Source organism: Dermacentor andersoni, chromosome 10 (assembly GCF_023375885.2).
Source record: "Dermacentor andersoni chromosome 10, qqDerAnde1_hic_scaffold, whole genome shotgun sequence".
NCBI classification, from domain to species: Eukaryota; Metazoa; Arthropoda; class Arachnida; order Ixodida; family Ixodidae; genus Dermacentor; species Dermacentor andersoni.
In genome coordinates, this window is record NC_092823.1 from 5,623,499 (window position 1) to 5,640,551 (window position 17,053).

At 44.5% G+C, this 17,053-nt stretch overlaps 1 protein-coding gene across 3 annotated transcripts in view; it reads left to right on the forward strand.

Annotated features, from left to right (window-relative positions):
- LOC126519718 (uncharacterized) overlaps window positions 1-17,053 on the forward strand; it is an 88,153-nt gene that overhangs the window by 24,279 nt on the left and 46,821 nt on the right. For 2 of the 3 annotated variants that reach the window (XM_050169074.3, XM_055065358.2), the window contains exon 3: window positions 8,243-8,339. In XM_050169074.3, the coding sequence (XP_050025031.1) occupies window positions 8,243-8,339 (97 nt within the window). The remainder of the gene's footprint in view (window positions 1-8,242; window positions 8,340-17,053) is intronic. The other variant, XM_050169075.3, reaches the window with a different exon arrangement.

Here is a 17,053-nt window from a genome sequence, read left to right on the forward strand (position 1 = left end):
TAAGAAATACAACAACAAATTCTGAATTACATCGGATTATAGGTCTGTAACGTACTGCAACACGTTGCAATCATTAAAATAAATTTTATTTCTGGCCCCCCAAAAAATTAGGTTGCGTGCACAATTGTGCACAGGGTGCCTCAATGGCAATCTTAAGCTTTTGACTAAAAGTAAGGCTTCCTGGTTAGGAATCGTCTGTTTCGAGAAATTCGCTTATGAAATCACTTTTTTTGGAAACATTTGAGTGCTACAACACAGGATTTCACATTTTGGTATGAAATTCGTAAAAGCAGTCATTTAGAGCAGACAATCAAAGAAAGACTTCTCACTTGCAGCAGCAAACTCTGGACCTCCAATTGCATTCGTGGTTCTTGCATCGTTGAGCGAAGTTTCTAGCAACGTGTCTTAGCTAGTGGTTGATACCATCATACCTTCTGGAGTTTTTGGGCATTGCATAAATGTTTGTGAACTTGGCTAGCTTACTGAACATTGCTTCTATAAATACTTCAGAAAGTACTGAAGAGGCTCCAGCGGAGTAGTCGCTTCTTGGTGATCGAATGTGCAATCGCTGCTTGTAGGGATAAAATCCTTCCTTATCAATCCACTTCTGATTTCTGTTTGCATTTAGGTTGGGGTGGCAGGGGCTCTTTGTCCTCTCCAGCAGTACCTGTTGCCGGTCATTCGCTCTCTTGAGACTGTGCTCGGGCGGATTACACAGGGGGGAGGGGGGGGTGAAACACAAGATTTAGAGAAATAATAGTATTACTACAGAATTTTTAGAAACGGGCACTTACTGTTACTTCGTCTCGTGCACCTCATTGTCCGAGAAGTCCCCATCCGACACTATTCCAAAGTAAATTTTTAATAAAAATTGCTCAACTGATGACACTGTTACTTTAATTGTTGCACGGGAGTGATCTTTGAGACCTACAAGACACAGAACACGCTCTAGAAATCAGTACAATGTGCTTAAGTTGCATAAGCTAACTCCGTATGCTTACCAAGACTGCAGGCATTGAGGCGTGCTGTGCACGCTTGTGCATGCATATATCTTTCCCTTTGTAACACGAGGCAAGCTCCAGTTAAGCTAAATTAAATGTCAGCAAATGTCAGACACCAAAATGAGCAAGTTACATTAAAAATCATTTGCTATTAAACACGTGTGACGGCAAACTTAAGAGATTTGTGAGGGGTACTCGCATGCCGACCTGTAGAATGTGGAAATATCCATCTCGAATGGCTTTTTGTGCTTCAGCTTTGCAATCCTAAAGTGAGATGGCGCTAGTGGTTCACTTGCGATGCGTCTACAAAACTGCCGAGAGCCACTGAATCCCCCAAGTGGCACTTGACTTGCACCGACAGGGGATGCAATTTTTCGTGCACAAATGTGGACACCACGGCTGAAGGGGATATAACCTTTTGGAAACCTTGCCTGCTAGAGTGGCTAATCGCTGTGTGCACCGTTCACGATCCAGGGATGTAGTCTGGTCAGGCAAGACATCATTGACGGGCTCTAAGGAGGGTGCTGAGGTGTTGAGAACACCAACTTTATTTATTTACAATGTCTGCATCTTCATAAGTCCAGTGATAGTGCTGCGTGGGAGTCCGCTCGTGTCTTTTGAAGGATTCTTGCTTCGCCCATCTCTAGACGATCGAGCACACACTTAGCTCTTTAAGGACAAAACGTAAAAACATCTGAAGGAAATGTTTCTTTTTTGTCAAAATGTGCAGAATACACTAAGATTACGGATATTGAGCTAAAAGAAAAGGTTATTTCGCAGGAACTTTTTCAGCAGTAGGTTTGTTGCATGTGGGCAACACCAGGCAAAACATGGCTAGCAGGCTTCACCCTAAGTCACCTGTGGCTTTGTGTGTAATTTGTGCAGACAGTTCTCATCAAATGTGAAACAGCTGCACATTACACTGCATTACCTGTGCGATACCGCTGCAGCCGGGGCTCTGGCGTTGGTCTTTCTCCTCAGGCAGTGCTTTCAAAGAAAGCGAATCTTGCACCAAACTACATCTTCCTCATCGTCTGTTCCTGCTGTAGTACAACAAATGACGCTTGTCTGTCTTTCAGTGTTAACCGAAAACATTTAGCCAGAAATTCCATACTTAAATCGCAAAACTCAGCAAGAAAAAGATATGTATATACTTTTCTGGTGTGTTGCCTGTGGGTCCATAAAAAGTCAGTTGCACCTGGTTTGTTCACTGCACAGACCTGCCTTCTGATCCACACTTACACACACTGCTGCTTCCAAGAAGAACATAATTCACGAGTAGCACAATGCATTGGTCAGCTAGTTCTCACGTGGGCACTCCTTGCCCATAGTTTATTTATTCAAGGTCCTCACAGGGTCTGAGGTGGAGTATTGTGTGAGGAGTGTTAAGGTGTTGAAAACAAGCAGAAGTGAATTTGTCGCGGAAGATTTAGCAGTATGAGATCAAATGTAACAAAATAGTTAGCAGTCAAAATGGGCCAGACAATATAACAGCAGCAGTGCTTAGTAGTTCGGAATTGTTATGCCTGTATTTATTCCGTCTTTTCCAAAAGTGTTCACATATCGATGCCGTACCTACCGACTGGAAATTGGCATATGTCGTGCCTGTATACAAAAATGGGACCAAAAACTGCATTCAGAATTACAGGCCAGTATCCTTGACTAGTATTACATGTAAAGTAATGGAACACATATATAATTGTATTATGTCGCATCTAGTTAAACACAATCTATTAAATGCAAATCAACACAGATTTCGGCAGGGTTTTTCTTGTACTATGCAGCTTGTAGAATTCACTCATGATTTGGCCCTAGCAATAAACAAGTGGCAGATAATTGATTGCATCTTTCTAGATTTTTGTAAAACGTTTGACGTTGTGGCTCATGACCTACTTTTTAGCAAATTACACGCCTACAAATTGGAAAAAAATGTAATTGCATGGTTATCTGAATATCTTTGACATAGGCAACAGTCTCTTGTTCTCAATGGCATCTCCTCTGATCTTGCTGCAGTGACCTCTGGAGTACCCCAAGGCTCTGTCTTGGGGGCCTCTTTTATTTTTATTGTATGTAAATGATATCACTAGATGTGTTACGTCATCTTTCAGGATGTTTGCAAACGGCTGCTTAGTGTATGGGGTTATCGATAGTGATTGTGATTTTTATGCCCTTCAGAGTGATTTAGATAAAGTTTCAACTTGGTGTGCGAAATGGAAAATGTTGTTAAACGTTTTCAAATGTTTAAACATCACCTTTACATAGAAACATTTATATAAGGCATACTAATACAAATTAAATAGGGTTACTCTAGGCAGGGTTATGGAATGGACATACTTAGGAGTTTATTTACCTCGGATTTAAGGTGGAACAAGCATGTACAGGAGGTAACAAGGAAGGCAGCATGAAAATTGGGTGTCCTAAGTTGAAATTTTGGCCAATTACCTAGTAAATTGAAAGAACGGGTGTATTTCACTCACATACGTTCTGTAAGTGAATACGCTTGCTTCTGCTGGGATCCTATACATGTGAGTTAGTCAGTTTACTTGAAAAAATTCAGAACAGGGCAGTTCGATAGTTCTGGGGAATTACGACAAAAAACTCAGTATCACCGAAAGTAAGCGCGCGCTTCAATGGCAGGATATAAAGGACAGAAGAAAGGATCTCAGAATTTTTTCAGTGTTTACTATTCTAAAACAGGCATTGACAGGAACTGTTGTCAATGCAGCTTTGAATTATTGTGTGCAGCAAACAGAGTAGTGCGATAATTCTGCACATTTTTCGGCGGTGGATGTTAACTCTTTCATGATACAGTAGACTTCCGTTAATTCGATTTTCTGTTTAATTTGATACCGGCCGATGCTCATACATTTCTGTGGGCCCAAAGTTTCATCACTTCGGTCCTAATATTGGCCTTTGCCAGACAATTCAAACTTGACCAGTCAGTGTGCACAAGCCCGACCCTGACCGTACATTTCTGTGGTTACCAGTTTAGTGGCAGCGTCTGTCTCGACGGTGCTTAGAGGGACAATGCATTTGTTATGCACGCATCATCTCTTGTCAAATATGCCTATTTTTGGTCCGCTGAGGGAGATTTTTCAGTAATAATCATAGCCCACAATTTTCTCATCATCATCATCAGCAGCCTGGTTACGCCCACTGCAGGGCAAAGGCCTCTTCCATACTTCTCCAACTGCCCCGGTCATGTACTAATTGTGGCTATGTTGACCCTCCAAACTTCCTAATCTCATCTGCCCACCTAACTTTCTGTCGCCCCCTGCTACGCTTCCCTTCCCTTGGAATCCAGTCCATAACCCTTAATGACCATCGGTTATCTTCCCTCCTCATTACATGTCCTGCCCATGCCCATTTCTTTTTCTTGATTTCAACTAAGATGTCATTGACTCGCGTTTGTTCCCTCACCCAATCTGCTCTTTTCTTATCCCTCAATGTTACACCTATCATTCTTCTTTCCATAGCTCATTGCGTCATCCTCAATTTAAGTAGAACCCTTTCGTAAGCCTCCAGGTTTCTGCCCCGTAGGTGAGTACTGGTAAGACACAGCTGTTATACACTTTCCTCTTGAGGGATAATGGCAACCTGCTGTTCATGATCTGAGAATGCCTGCCAAACGCGCCCCAGCCCATTCTTATTCTTCTGATTATTTCAGTCTCATGATCCAGATCCGCGGTCACTACCTGTCCTAAGTAGATGTATTCCCTTCCCACTTCCAGTGCCTCGCTACGTATCGTAAACCGCTGTTCCCTTCCGAGACTGTTAAACATTACTTTAGTTTTCTGCAGAATAATTTTTAGACCCACCCTTCTGCTTTGCCTCTCCAGGTCAGTGAGCATGCATTGCAATTGGTCCCCTGTGTTACTAAGCAAGGCAATATCATCAGCAAATCGCAAGTTACTAAGGTATTCTCCATTAACTTTTATTCCCAATTCTTCCCAATCCAGGTCTCTGAATACCTCCTGTAAACAGGCTGTGAATAGCATTGGAGAGATCGTATCTCCCTGCCTGACGCCTTTCTTTATTGGGATTTTGTTGCTTTCTTTGTGGAAGACTACGGTGGCTGTGGAGCCGCTATAGATATTTTTGAGTATTTTTACATACGGCTTGTCTACACCCTGATTCCGTATGCCTCCATGACTGCTGAGGTTTCGACTGAATCAAACGCTTTCTCGTAATCAATGAAAGCTATATATAAGGGTTGGTTATATCCTGTACATTTCTCTAGCACCTGATTGATAGTGTGAATATGGTCTATTGTTGAGTAGCCTTTACGGAATCCTGCCTCGTCCTTTGGTTGACGGAAGTCTAAGGTGTACCTGATTCTATTTGCAATTACCTTGGTAAATACTTTGTAGGCAACGGACAGTAAGCTGATCGGTCTATAATTTTTCAAGTCTTTGGTGTCCCCTTTCTTATGGGTTAGGATTACGTTAGCGTTCTTCCAAGATTCCGGTACGCTTGAAGTCATGAGGCATTGCATATACAGGGTGGCCAGTTTTTCTAGAACAATCTGCCCACCATCCTTCAACAAATCTGCTCTTACCTGATCCTTCCCACCTGTCTTCCCCCTTTGCATAGCTCCCAAGGCTTTCTTTACTTCTTCCGGCGTTACTTGTGGGATTTCAAGTTCCTCTAGACTATTATCTCTTCCATTATCGTCGTGGGTGCCACTGGTGGGTGCCACGCACCTTCTGCTGCGTCGCAGGTCAGACCGCCGCCGTGGTCAGTTGCTTCGCAGCTGCTGGGGACTGAGGGCCGGGGTTTGATTGTTGTGTTCATATAGGAGGTTGTGGCCAAGTACTCCACCAGGGTGGCCAATCTGGCTCTGGTGAGGGAGTGCGCTACTGGTTCTGGTCATCGGGATCAGGCCACACTCCAGGCCTGTTTATGCAATTTTATCAACACGCGGACTTTTTTTTTTTTAAATCCGGTGGAAAATTGCGCGGCACCAGCATTCGAACCACGATTCTCTTGCACGCGAGGCGGATGTTCTACCTCTACGCCACCGCTGCCTTTACCAATTTCCTATTACACAATTTTCTATTCCGGTATTTAACCGATTATAACGTGCGGCTTTCTTCTTGTAAAGCAAATTGGGCCGGAATTCGTCTGCGCGGTGCAGTCGAATGCAAAACCAAAACCGATTTCGCATGCTTTGCCGCATGACATTGATGTATTGTGGCGAAGCGGACTATAAGAACAGCGTGGCGAAGCTGACTCTGGGTAACTGGACGTTATTGTGCAACATCTAAAAAATTGGGTGTGTCAGATTTCTACTTTGTTTAGGGCCCTTAAAGTAATTTATACATTTACTAATTTTACTACTTTGGACACATATAAAGTGGGCTCACGCTTGATGAGGGGGCGTGTTAGCATTGGGCAAGTACAGTGAAATGAATCAATGACGTGTTTTAGCATTTTTTCAGCATCTTGTTTAATTCAACCCACCGGATAATTTGATCAATTTTATCGGTCCCATCAGAGTTGAGCTAGTGGAAATTGGACTGCATTAGTGACGCTAGATTGTATGCTATAGCCTCTGATGATGAATTGCATGGCGCGGTTCTGAATTTCGTCAAGGTTATGGATTAGATAAGCCTGGTTAGGTGACCAAATAGGGACAGAATATTCAAGTTCTCCTCTGCAGTTTGTCCATTGTCCTTGTCCAGGCTCCGGTCAGCCACTGTTGCTCGAGGTGTCTTGAATAGCGTCCCCCGGAAAGGATGAACGATTCTGGTATCGCCTCATCTTGGCGTTACCACTCTGTCAATTTGCCATCTTTGAAAAATTGCAAGTGACCCTTCATTCAGGCCTTGTGAGGAAGTTGCCTCCTCTTTGCCCAGTAATGAAATTTGCAGTGAGTTAACTACACCGTTCTGGTAATTCCTGCCAATAATCAGGGTAGCAAACCAGAATCTCACCCGGTTAACCTCCTTGCCTTTCCCATCCTGTTTATCTCTCTCTCTCCCCCCTGCCAATAATCTCCTGTGCAGCACAGAGCTGAAAGATTTCACAAGGAGTGAAAATGCACACCTCCCTCTCTAGGGTTGCTCTTACAATGATTCACATTGGGCTAACTGATGATGCAACCCAACAGAAAGCTGTTCAAATGAAAGGAGTTTGGTATGTTACAAGCCCTTCGCATTATGTCTTGAAAACCATCTACGCATTAAACTTGTACCTAACCTCCTTGTGCCAGCTAGACTATTGTAACCAAAGTGGGAGATATTTACATTCGTGCACCACAGATCAACTCGGATAAACTAGTGCTGTGCCATGTCATCTGCTACCAAAAAATTGCAAGACACATCACAAACACTGAAACACGCTGAAACGTTGCCAGTTGGAACACGTCATTGGAAAAAGGATGTGTATTTATTTTTGCTTCGTCTATTGACAGTTACCTTTGTAAGTCTGTAATGTGCCTAAAACTATTCGACACTTCTTTATTGATTGTAAAGATGCTATTTTTCCTGAGGTGTCCTCTTCAAAAAGTTTCAGGGAAAGCTTCACGTAAATTCTCACAGTATCCACTATCTTGTCAGTGCTGTGTGACAACATGCCATTTGGTAACTTTTTACTGACAGGCCTGTGTAGCCCGTGGGAAACTCGTGTGCTAGGTTGAAATGCAAAAAGAATAATTCCCTCATTTACAGTCCATTTCACTCAGATGATTATGCACCTGAACGACATTTACGATCAAATTGTATGTCAGCCGGATTGGTATACACTTTTGATTAGGTGCTCTGCATGTCATTTTCAGTTAGTCTGATGAGAGGCATTGCTTTGTATGGCGTTAATTTTCTTGCTCGTGCTCATTTTCCTGTCATTGGCTATGACCATCTGGTGCTCGCAGTATTGTAAATAGTTTCTGTACATACATTATTTTATTCATTGTAATAAATAATACCACGAGAGACAAAGAACGAGTTTGCATGTGCAGGTGGAGGCTAAACAGTTTTGGGATGGGTTAGGTATAGATTGCCACATTTGCTGAGCAGGTGTAATGACAATGCCTGCCATAGGTGAGTGGTAAAACTTGTTAGGAAGAAGACACAGTTACCATATCTTTCTGCACGCTTCAAGATTATAAAGACGAGCATTGACTTCGAGGCATGAAATACTGAAATAGAATGAATAATTTAATATTGTGCTTTTTCAAAAGATGCACACTTACTGCTTCATCATTCAGTGCCTGCCTCCAACAGTGTTGCACCTTTCTACAGCAGGTCCTCCTGCATGTCGGTGAGCCAAGCACCATGTTCATGGCCGCCGACTGCCCGGCCATGCAGACTGCGATGCCCGCAGAGGTCGCCACCACACGTATGCTGCCTCCTTTTTTGATCGACGCTCAACACGCTGTAGTTTGCAGTGCTGCTGGCAGAGCTGTGAATGTGCTTCTCGCGTGTTCCCTGATGGGCCGCCGACATTAACTCTCCCCGTACCATAGGAAGCAATAACCATTTTACCAAATTATCCGAAAATCTGAAGCACAAGCAGCCAAAATTTATATCAAGCATTGAAAGAACTCGTAATATAGCAACGCACTGGGCATCTTTGATTATTAATCCCTGACAGTCCTGGACTGCTTCAGACTGCTGTGCCACATTTGTTCTTGCTCAGACAGCTTTGGAAGCTCCGCCCATGAGTCCAAGAGCTGCCAGAATTGCGTTTGTTTTTCGCGGACGGGAACACACAGACTCTCTGAGCTGTCAGCAGATTTTTGCTTGGACCAGCGTAAGCAGCTAGCACACGGTAGCTATCTGAAAAAAATGGTGTAGTGTTTGCTGCCATGTTGTGAAAGAGACTGTGTGCTTTTGGGTGCTGTGTGCATTCCAGACGGCAAATATTGTGTACCCAGCTATCGCATTTGTTACATGGATGCTTTCTGTGCCATCATTCTTCATGTTTCATTAAGAGACACGCAGAGTGGTCAGGTGCACAAGCTTTTTTTTCTTGATGCATTTTGTTAAGGGGGGACATGGCAATGAAAACTTTTTTTTTATTTATGGGAATAAATTGGTGAAATTTGACATGCAGGTGTGATTTGTTGTGCTGATATCATAACTGAAATTAGTTTTGTGCCTATTATAGTTTTTCAAGTTACAACTGACAGCCTCTAATGGTCATCCTCAAATTAATTAATTGATTAATTAATTAATTACGCATAAGTTTGCCAAGATTTTCACGTCCATATGTTCACAAAAGCCCATTTTGTGCAATAAAGCTATTGGTTTATTTTTTAAATGCCGAAATGAGCATAAAAATATTTTTTTAACTTTCCTATGCAAATTATCTTACGACTTTTGCAAAAGACCCATTATAAATTTTTTTTATGAGGTGCAGTTAAAAATGGACAGCTTTATTGCACTCATCAATGTTTCAGAATCTAAGTGCAAAAGACGAAACTATTTTGTCTTCATTCGTTGTGAGATGGCACTGGGATGACTGAAAGCAACTGCACAATTACATGTTGTAAACACCTAAATCTTTACTTTGAGCACCTAAAACCCGCCAGGGATGTAGTCCTTTGCCTGCGAGGACACATTTTTTTTACATTTTTATGTAGTTTTTCGCTTTCTTGCAGCAGTTTCGTGCACCTTAGTTGCCTTTTTGTTCATCGTGCATCCATCCATTGTGCAGAGGTAAATGACAGCACATTCATAATGTCCGCTCTTGTCTTTCGTTGTGCAACCTCTTTATTAGTGAAAGTTGGAGCTAAAATCCGCAGTGGAATATTTGATGCAAAAACTTCTGCTCCACCGATGTCGCATTGCCGTCACGATCACACGCGGATGCACCATCACCATCGCTCGCGGCCGCGCCTTCACCATTGCTCGTGGACGTGCCTTCACCATCGCTTGCAGACGCGCCGTGGTTGCTCAGTGGCTATGGTGTTGAGCTGCTGAGCACGAGGTCGCGGGATCAAATCTTAGCCACGGCGGTCGCATTCCAATGTGGGCGAAATGCGAAAACACCCGTGTAGGTTCATGATAAAGAACCCCAGGTGGTCAAAATTTCCGGAGTCCTCCACTATGGCGTGCCTCATAATCAGAAAGCGGTTTTGGCACATAAAATCCAATAATTTTTTATTTTTATCACTCGCGGACATGCCTTCACCATCGCTCGAGGACGTGCATTCACCATCGCTCTCCGACGCGTCGTCACCATCGCTCGCGGACGGGCCTTCACCATCGCTTGTGGATGCACCATCACCATAGCCCGCGGTCGTGTCGTCAGCACCGCACACGGCCGCGCTTTCCCGGTCACCCACGTGCACTGGTCGTGCTTCGTCAGCAAGCTTGGCAGCATCCACTCCTACGAGTAGTTTTCTCCCTCTTTTCCACACCTTTCGTGGTCTCCCGTACATGTGGGCCATCGAAAACTTGATTCCTTTGGGGCTCATCACAGAAAATGTGTGTAAGCACATTTCAATCATCAATCATCAATCACGTCAATCAAAATGCGCAGCTCGCTACTGCACAAATGCGTGCGAAAGAGGTTCGACAGCAATGCAAATCTACAACAGCCAATAGGAGCGCGCCGTGTGCCCAGCGTGACTACTGCACCCAATCACAATGTCGCATTTGCCTTTTTTCACTTGCGTTTACTGGTTTATTTCTCAGTGGAAAGATACGTTGCTACAGCTATCTTTAGCTCCGATCTTTCCTCTTTTCGATGATACCAAGATGGTGGCGCTGCGGCAATGGATAGCTGGGCTACACTGAACTAGAGCTGTTACAGTAACCGGCATTGCTATCTGCTTGTGAGCGCGCTCGGAGGCGCGTCACATATGAATGGCCAGGTGGTCATTGCTGTGCGCCCATCAGATTCTGTCATACTTCCTTAAACCCTTTTTTTTTCATGCTTTGTGTTCTCTGTGCAAAATGACTGAGTACGTGCACACTGTACCATCCCTTTATTCCAGCAGTTCTATGCACGCAACTGGCCGAGCTGGCGTGTAAGACACTATTTGATCATAAATATCTTAGCATCACTTTAAATTTACATGTTCACATGTTAAAAACTACAGCTCACTTCCATGTATACTGAGTAGGCAGCGATTACATGATAACTCTTTTTCTGCTAGCTTTTACCCACTGCTACTTTGCTGTCAACGCTGCCCTGATATGACAACTTGTCACAGACACGACAAGATAGACTAGCTTCAAATGCATAATTACTTTTGCCAATACACTACTCGAGTGTTTTGGGAGCTCACTCTACCTTGGGTTTACGGGTGGCATTGAAACAATACAACACTTTACTGCACACATCTTGTTTCCCATCTCTTCCAGCTTGCAGTCATCAGACGTAGGAATAAAAGCACATGTTATTTATTCACATTGTTCAAAAACAGTTTATTACTCGCACGTTAATTTAAAAATTAACGCAGTGTGCTAGAATAGGCACAAGAATGGCAGCGTACATTTGTGGCACTGCAGCCATGTATAATCGACCTACCTTCAGTTGCTGCCATGTGCTTCGCTTCTCATCACGAGACTTATTCAGATCCTTGATATAGATATGCATTTGTGGAACGACGTAAAAACCGATCAACTTCGCGGTTAATACCTTCCAATGTTCACCAGAACCAACACCACCAGTGCTGCTCCTGTTGATGACTGCCAACACATCTATAACGCTGTCTCGATGTAGCTAACTCTTGCTAAAGCAGCCAGTGAAAATGTCTTCAAGTTCACCGATAAACACGAAAAGCTTCAGTGAAGGGTAGAGAAGACCAGCGAAGTCGCAAGATTTCGTGAAAACGGCAGCATTTAAGCACTTTCCATGTGAAGCAGGCAGCAGAAGCTGGTTCATGCGTGCACTACACTTTGTTTTCAGTACACACTTCTTTTTGACAAAGCCTGCCACATAATAAGTAAGTCCCGAGTCACTACGGTGAATAATGTATGCGTGGTCCGGTACAGTCAAAGAGCTGCTATCAAGCGAAGCTTCGGCGTCTTCAAGATCTCCCTCATTAAACAACAAGTCAATCAACTGCTGCTGCTTGTACAAAATAGGAGTCTAGTCTTCAAATGTCAAAAGCGAGCTTGCAACTTCCTCTTGAATGTTTGATCCAATGACGCTCTTGGCAAGATAGTAATAGCTAAGGAAATTAATGGAAATTAATGCCGCTTTGCAAAGCCGGAGTTTTTCGTGTCAAATATGCAGGCAGGTTGGGCAAAATCGGCGGAACCACATAAGGGGCAAGCGTTGGTGTACCCCTTGGCATTCGAACTTCAACACCATTGATGATGTATGCACATAGACTCTCGCAATAAAATGTGGTTCAAGGTGCAAATGGTGCACAGCGCAATTGGCGTCAAGCGGCTTGTCAAGCCGATCAAGGCTAGGCTCCAAAAAAAGTCGTTCTTCGTCTTTTGGGGATTTAGAAAGAGATAACTTACAGCTTTGTGACACACATGCTTATCCAATTATGCAAACTGATGCGTAATGATGGTTTAGACGCTACTTTTTAAGCCGTTTCACGAGGATAAACAAGCATACAACACGGAAAAGGTCACGACAGCCATGCCGCAGAGCAAACTAAATGGGAAGAGTGGGCGATGACAGCGCCGCTGCTACTTTCGCTACAAGCGGGGACAGGGGCAAGCAAGGGGAGCGTGCTTCGATCACACCACTAGAAAGCCTTCTAGTTCACTGTAGCCAGGCGATTCGTAGGCCCGATGGGGCTTTCCAAAGCCCGATTTTTTCGCAATTTCTGATGACAGCATATTTTGTATTTTGTTATAATATTTTATCACGTGGCAAATAAAGGTTCGTGGATCGCCAAAAAAAATAAATCAGAAAATTGAAAATTTTGATAATTTGACCACTAATTTGCCACGTTCCCCCTTAAATATGTCATGCTCATTGCTATATGGATTTCGCTTTTCAGGTGAGTGAAGTTTTTGTGCAAGAAAGCTTATCATATTGCGTGTGGCTATTTCATGCTGATAGCTGGGTTGGTACACAATCGAAGCCTCACCGGTTATGCCTTCTTCTGCCAAGTTTGAGCATTTGCATTTTGACATGCAGGATTAGTAGACAGTGGACACGAGCTTTAAGGATATTGGTGGGCGCTTCCCCGCAGGGGCGTCTGCGTCGGCAGGCGTTTGGTGTTTTGCAACACCACGTACTCGAGCACACGAGGGTTGGACCCTCCAGCGTGTAGCCGTGCGCGGCTTAGCCGTGTCCGGGGAAAGGGGGATCCTGGAGGTTGAGCCGATGCCGGGTGTTCGGACCTTTAAGGCCCCCTGGCGGAGGCAACACATCTCTTTGGCCTCTGCTTCACGTAGACGGCACCCCCGGACTGACCCACCCAGGGGAAATTGGTAGTTGCCTTTTCCTGTCTCTCTCTCCCTACAACCTTCGTCTTTCCTTTACTTTCCGCCTTTCCTGTCTACTGCTGGCTTCCCTTTACTTCCAATTTTTCCATGCAGCAAGGGTTAACCTTGTGTGAATAGCCAACCTAGGTTATTTCATATTTGGTTATAGTGGTAATGTACAGCTGGCATTTGCAGGCTGTCTTTCACAGGTCCTGCAGCATCCCCTTGTAGGACTCCATGGTGGGTGGCTGGCATTACTGCCGAAATCTCACATATCTTTATGGCTAGCTCCTTCCCCCCACTCCCTGATCACCCTCAGAAAAGAGGGCGCACCGATGAACTATTCCAATTTTTTGGTCAGCAAAAAGAATCTTTCCCTCGTTTCCACGTCATCCATTCGGAAAAACCAGCTAAACCAGTGCGAACAATTTCACCATTCCTTGTATCGAAGTCCCTTACCGAAGTTTTTGGCCCAAGTTATAAGGCATCGAGGATGGCCAGCGGTGACCTCCTCTTGGAGCTCCGCGATCAGAAACAATTTTAGAAACTGCCTAAACTAGTATCATTTGGGGAGACCCAAGTAGTAGTAATCCCGCACCGTACGATGAATACCACCCACGGCGTTGTCTCGGACAATGATTTGCTGGAGCTCACTGAGGCTGAACTCTTGGAGGGCTTCAGTGAACAGAATGTTATAAATGTCAAAAGAATCAAGATGAGGCGAGATGGTAAAGAAATTGCGACCAAACACCTAATACTCACCTTCAATTCAAGTGTCTTGCCCGAGTCCATCGAGGCCGGGTACATCAAGCTCCGTGTAAGACCGTATGTGCCAAATCCCCTGAGATGTTTCAAATGCCAACGTTTTGGCCACAGCTCGCAGAGCTGCCGAGGCCGCCAAACATGTGCGAAATGTAGTGCCCACGAACACACGTCTGAAGCTTGCGAGAACTCTTTGCATTGTGTAAACTGTGATGGAGAGCACACCGCGTACTCGCGGTCGTGCCCGTCTTGGAAAAAAGAAAAAGAAATTGTCACGATCAAAGTGAAAGAAAATATATCTTTCAAGGAGGCACGTAGGCGGCTGTCATACCTGCCTAAGAACACATTTGCCGAAGTGGCGCGTCAGGGGGCAGCGCCACAATGGACTCCGGCGGCTGACCGTCCCACACCCAGTGAGGCGGCAGTGACGCCATCCGCCCCCCTGGCGGCTCCAGCTAGCGCTGCTACGCCAGCCCAGCAGACGGGGCCATCTACCTCCGGGCAGGTGACCTCAAAGGCCTCGTCCAACGTGCCAAGGCCTTCACGCCAAACAAAGCGCTCGGAAGAGCGCGTGCCCAGCGCCTAAGGAGCGGCGAGGCACTCTCAATCGCTCCAAAAGAGACAAAACTCCCGTCACGGCACCAGAAAAAGGCCCGTGAGCTAACCTCAGTCTCTTAAACGCACAGCACCCAACACATATAGCATAATGGATACACAAATACTAGTTTGACGTAGTAGTTCTGCAGAAACCCGCAAGGTGGAGAGAAGTAATGAATAAAGGGAAAAACGGACATCCACCCGTTCGTAGCAATTGCTACAAAGGAAACCCATACGAATTTTTCTTCAACTCGGAGGCTTTTCTTTCGAGGAACCTGTGTGGGTTTCCTTTGTAGCAATTGCTACAAACGGGTGGATGTCCGTTTTTCCCTTTATTCACACAAATACTACAATGGAATGTTAAAGGACTCCTCCATAACCTAGACGACATTAGCGAACTTCTACAGAAACACAATCCCAAGTTGCTGTGTGTTCAAGAGACACATCTGAAACCTACGAACACAAATTTTCTCCATCACTACACAATCTATCGTAAAAACCGCAAGAGGCAAATGCCTCGGCTGGCGGTGTAGCAATAGTTGTTGACAAGTCAGTAGCTTGTCATCATGTCGCCCTTCAGACGCCCCTTGAGGCAGTGTCAGTTCGGGCAATTCTTTTTAATAAACTAATCACTGTATGTTGCATATACATACCCCCAAATTACAATCTCCGAAAAAGCGCTTTTTAAAACCTGAGTGATCAGCTCCCGGACCCCTACCTAATCGCAGGCGATTTTAACGCCCACAACACTATGTGGGGAGATGCGCGATGTGACGCGAGAGGTCGTGTTATTGAAAATTTTCTTCTGAATTCCAGTACATGCCCCTTCAACAAGAAGGAACCAATGTATTTTAACAGTTATCATAATTCATATTCCTCAATAGACCTGTCAATCGGCTCTGCCTCAATTTTCCCTGCTTTACAATGGCATGTAACCAAAAATCCCTATGGAAGTGACCACTTCCCTATAACGGTAAATTTAATACATTAACATGAATGCCCTCCACATGCCCCCTGGTACAAACTAGCCTCCGCCGAATGGAATCATTTTAACGCATCCACTTACTTATCACAGGATTTTATCAGTAATTTTAACATAGAGGAAGCAGTAGCATATTTTACTTGTTTTATACTCGACACAGCTCAAAAGTTCATTCCACAAACGCAGGGTCTCCCTTGTAAAAGACGGGTTCCCTGGTGGAACGAACAGTGCAGACTTGCATGAAAGAAACAAAACAAAGTGTGGGGTTTGTTGCGTCGCTCCCCGACTGCAGAAAACATCATTGAATTTAAACTGGCCAAATCGCAAGGAAGTTGCACGTGGAGACAGGCAAGGAGAGCTAGCTGGGAGAGGTTTCTCTCGGGCACCACATCCTACACTCAAGAATCTAAAGTTTGGAATGGCGTACGAAAGCTAAAGGGGCAGCAAATCCGCCCATTGCCCTTGGTTGACCCCCAAGGGACTACCTTGGAAGACCAGGCCAACGCTTTGGGCGAACACTTCGAGCATGTATCAAGTTCCACACACTACACAAGATCATTCCTCAAGTATAAACAAATAGCTGAACTTAAGGCACTGGATCGCAAATGCCGTCCGGATGAACCATACAACCGTCCTTTTAATATTGCCGAGCTTAAAGCTGCCTTGAGCACGTGTAGAAGCTCTGCACCGGGAGCTGATAGGATCATATATGACATGTTAAACACTTACACAGTGACACACAGATGACACTTCTGGCACTATTCAACTCTATCTGGGCTGCGGGATACCTCCCATCCTCATGGAAGGAAGCTATTATTATTCCCATCTTGAAGCTCGGTAAAGACCCTTCCTTGGCGGCAAGTTATCGTCCGATAGCTCTTACAAGTTGCCTTTGTAAATTATTTGAAAAAATGATTAATCGTCGACTCATACATTTCCTTGAACTTAACAATATGCTTGATCCCTATCAATGTGGCTTCAGAGAAGGGCGGTCTACGACTGATCATCTGGTGCGCATTGAAGGAAATATCCATGATGCATTTGTACATTAACAGTTCTTATCGATATTCCTCGATATGGAAAAGGCATATGACACAACGTGGTGATACGGGATCCTGCGAGACTTATCGCGAGTGGGCATCCATGGAAATATGTTAAACATACTAGAAAGCTACCTGCCCAAACGTACATTCCGCGTGAAAATCAGCAATATATTGTCGCGACCTTTTATACAAGAAACTGGTGTACTCCAAGGAGGTGTGCTTAGCTGCATGCTCTTTATTGTGAAAATAAACACCCTTCGTGCTGCATTACCGCCAGCGATCTTCTGTTCCGTTTACGTCAACGACGTACGAATAGGTTTC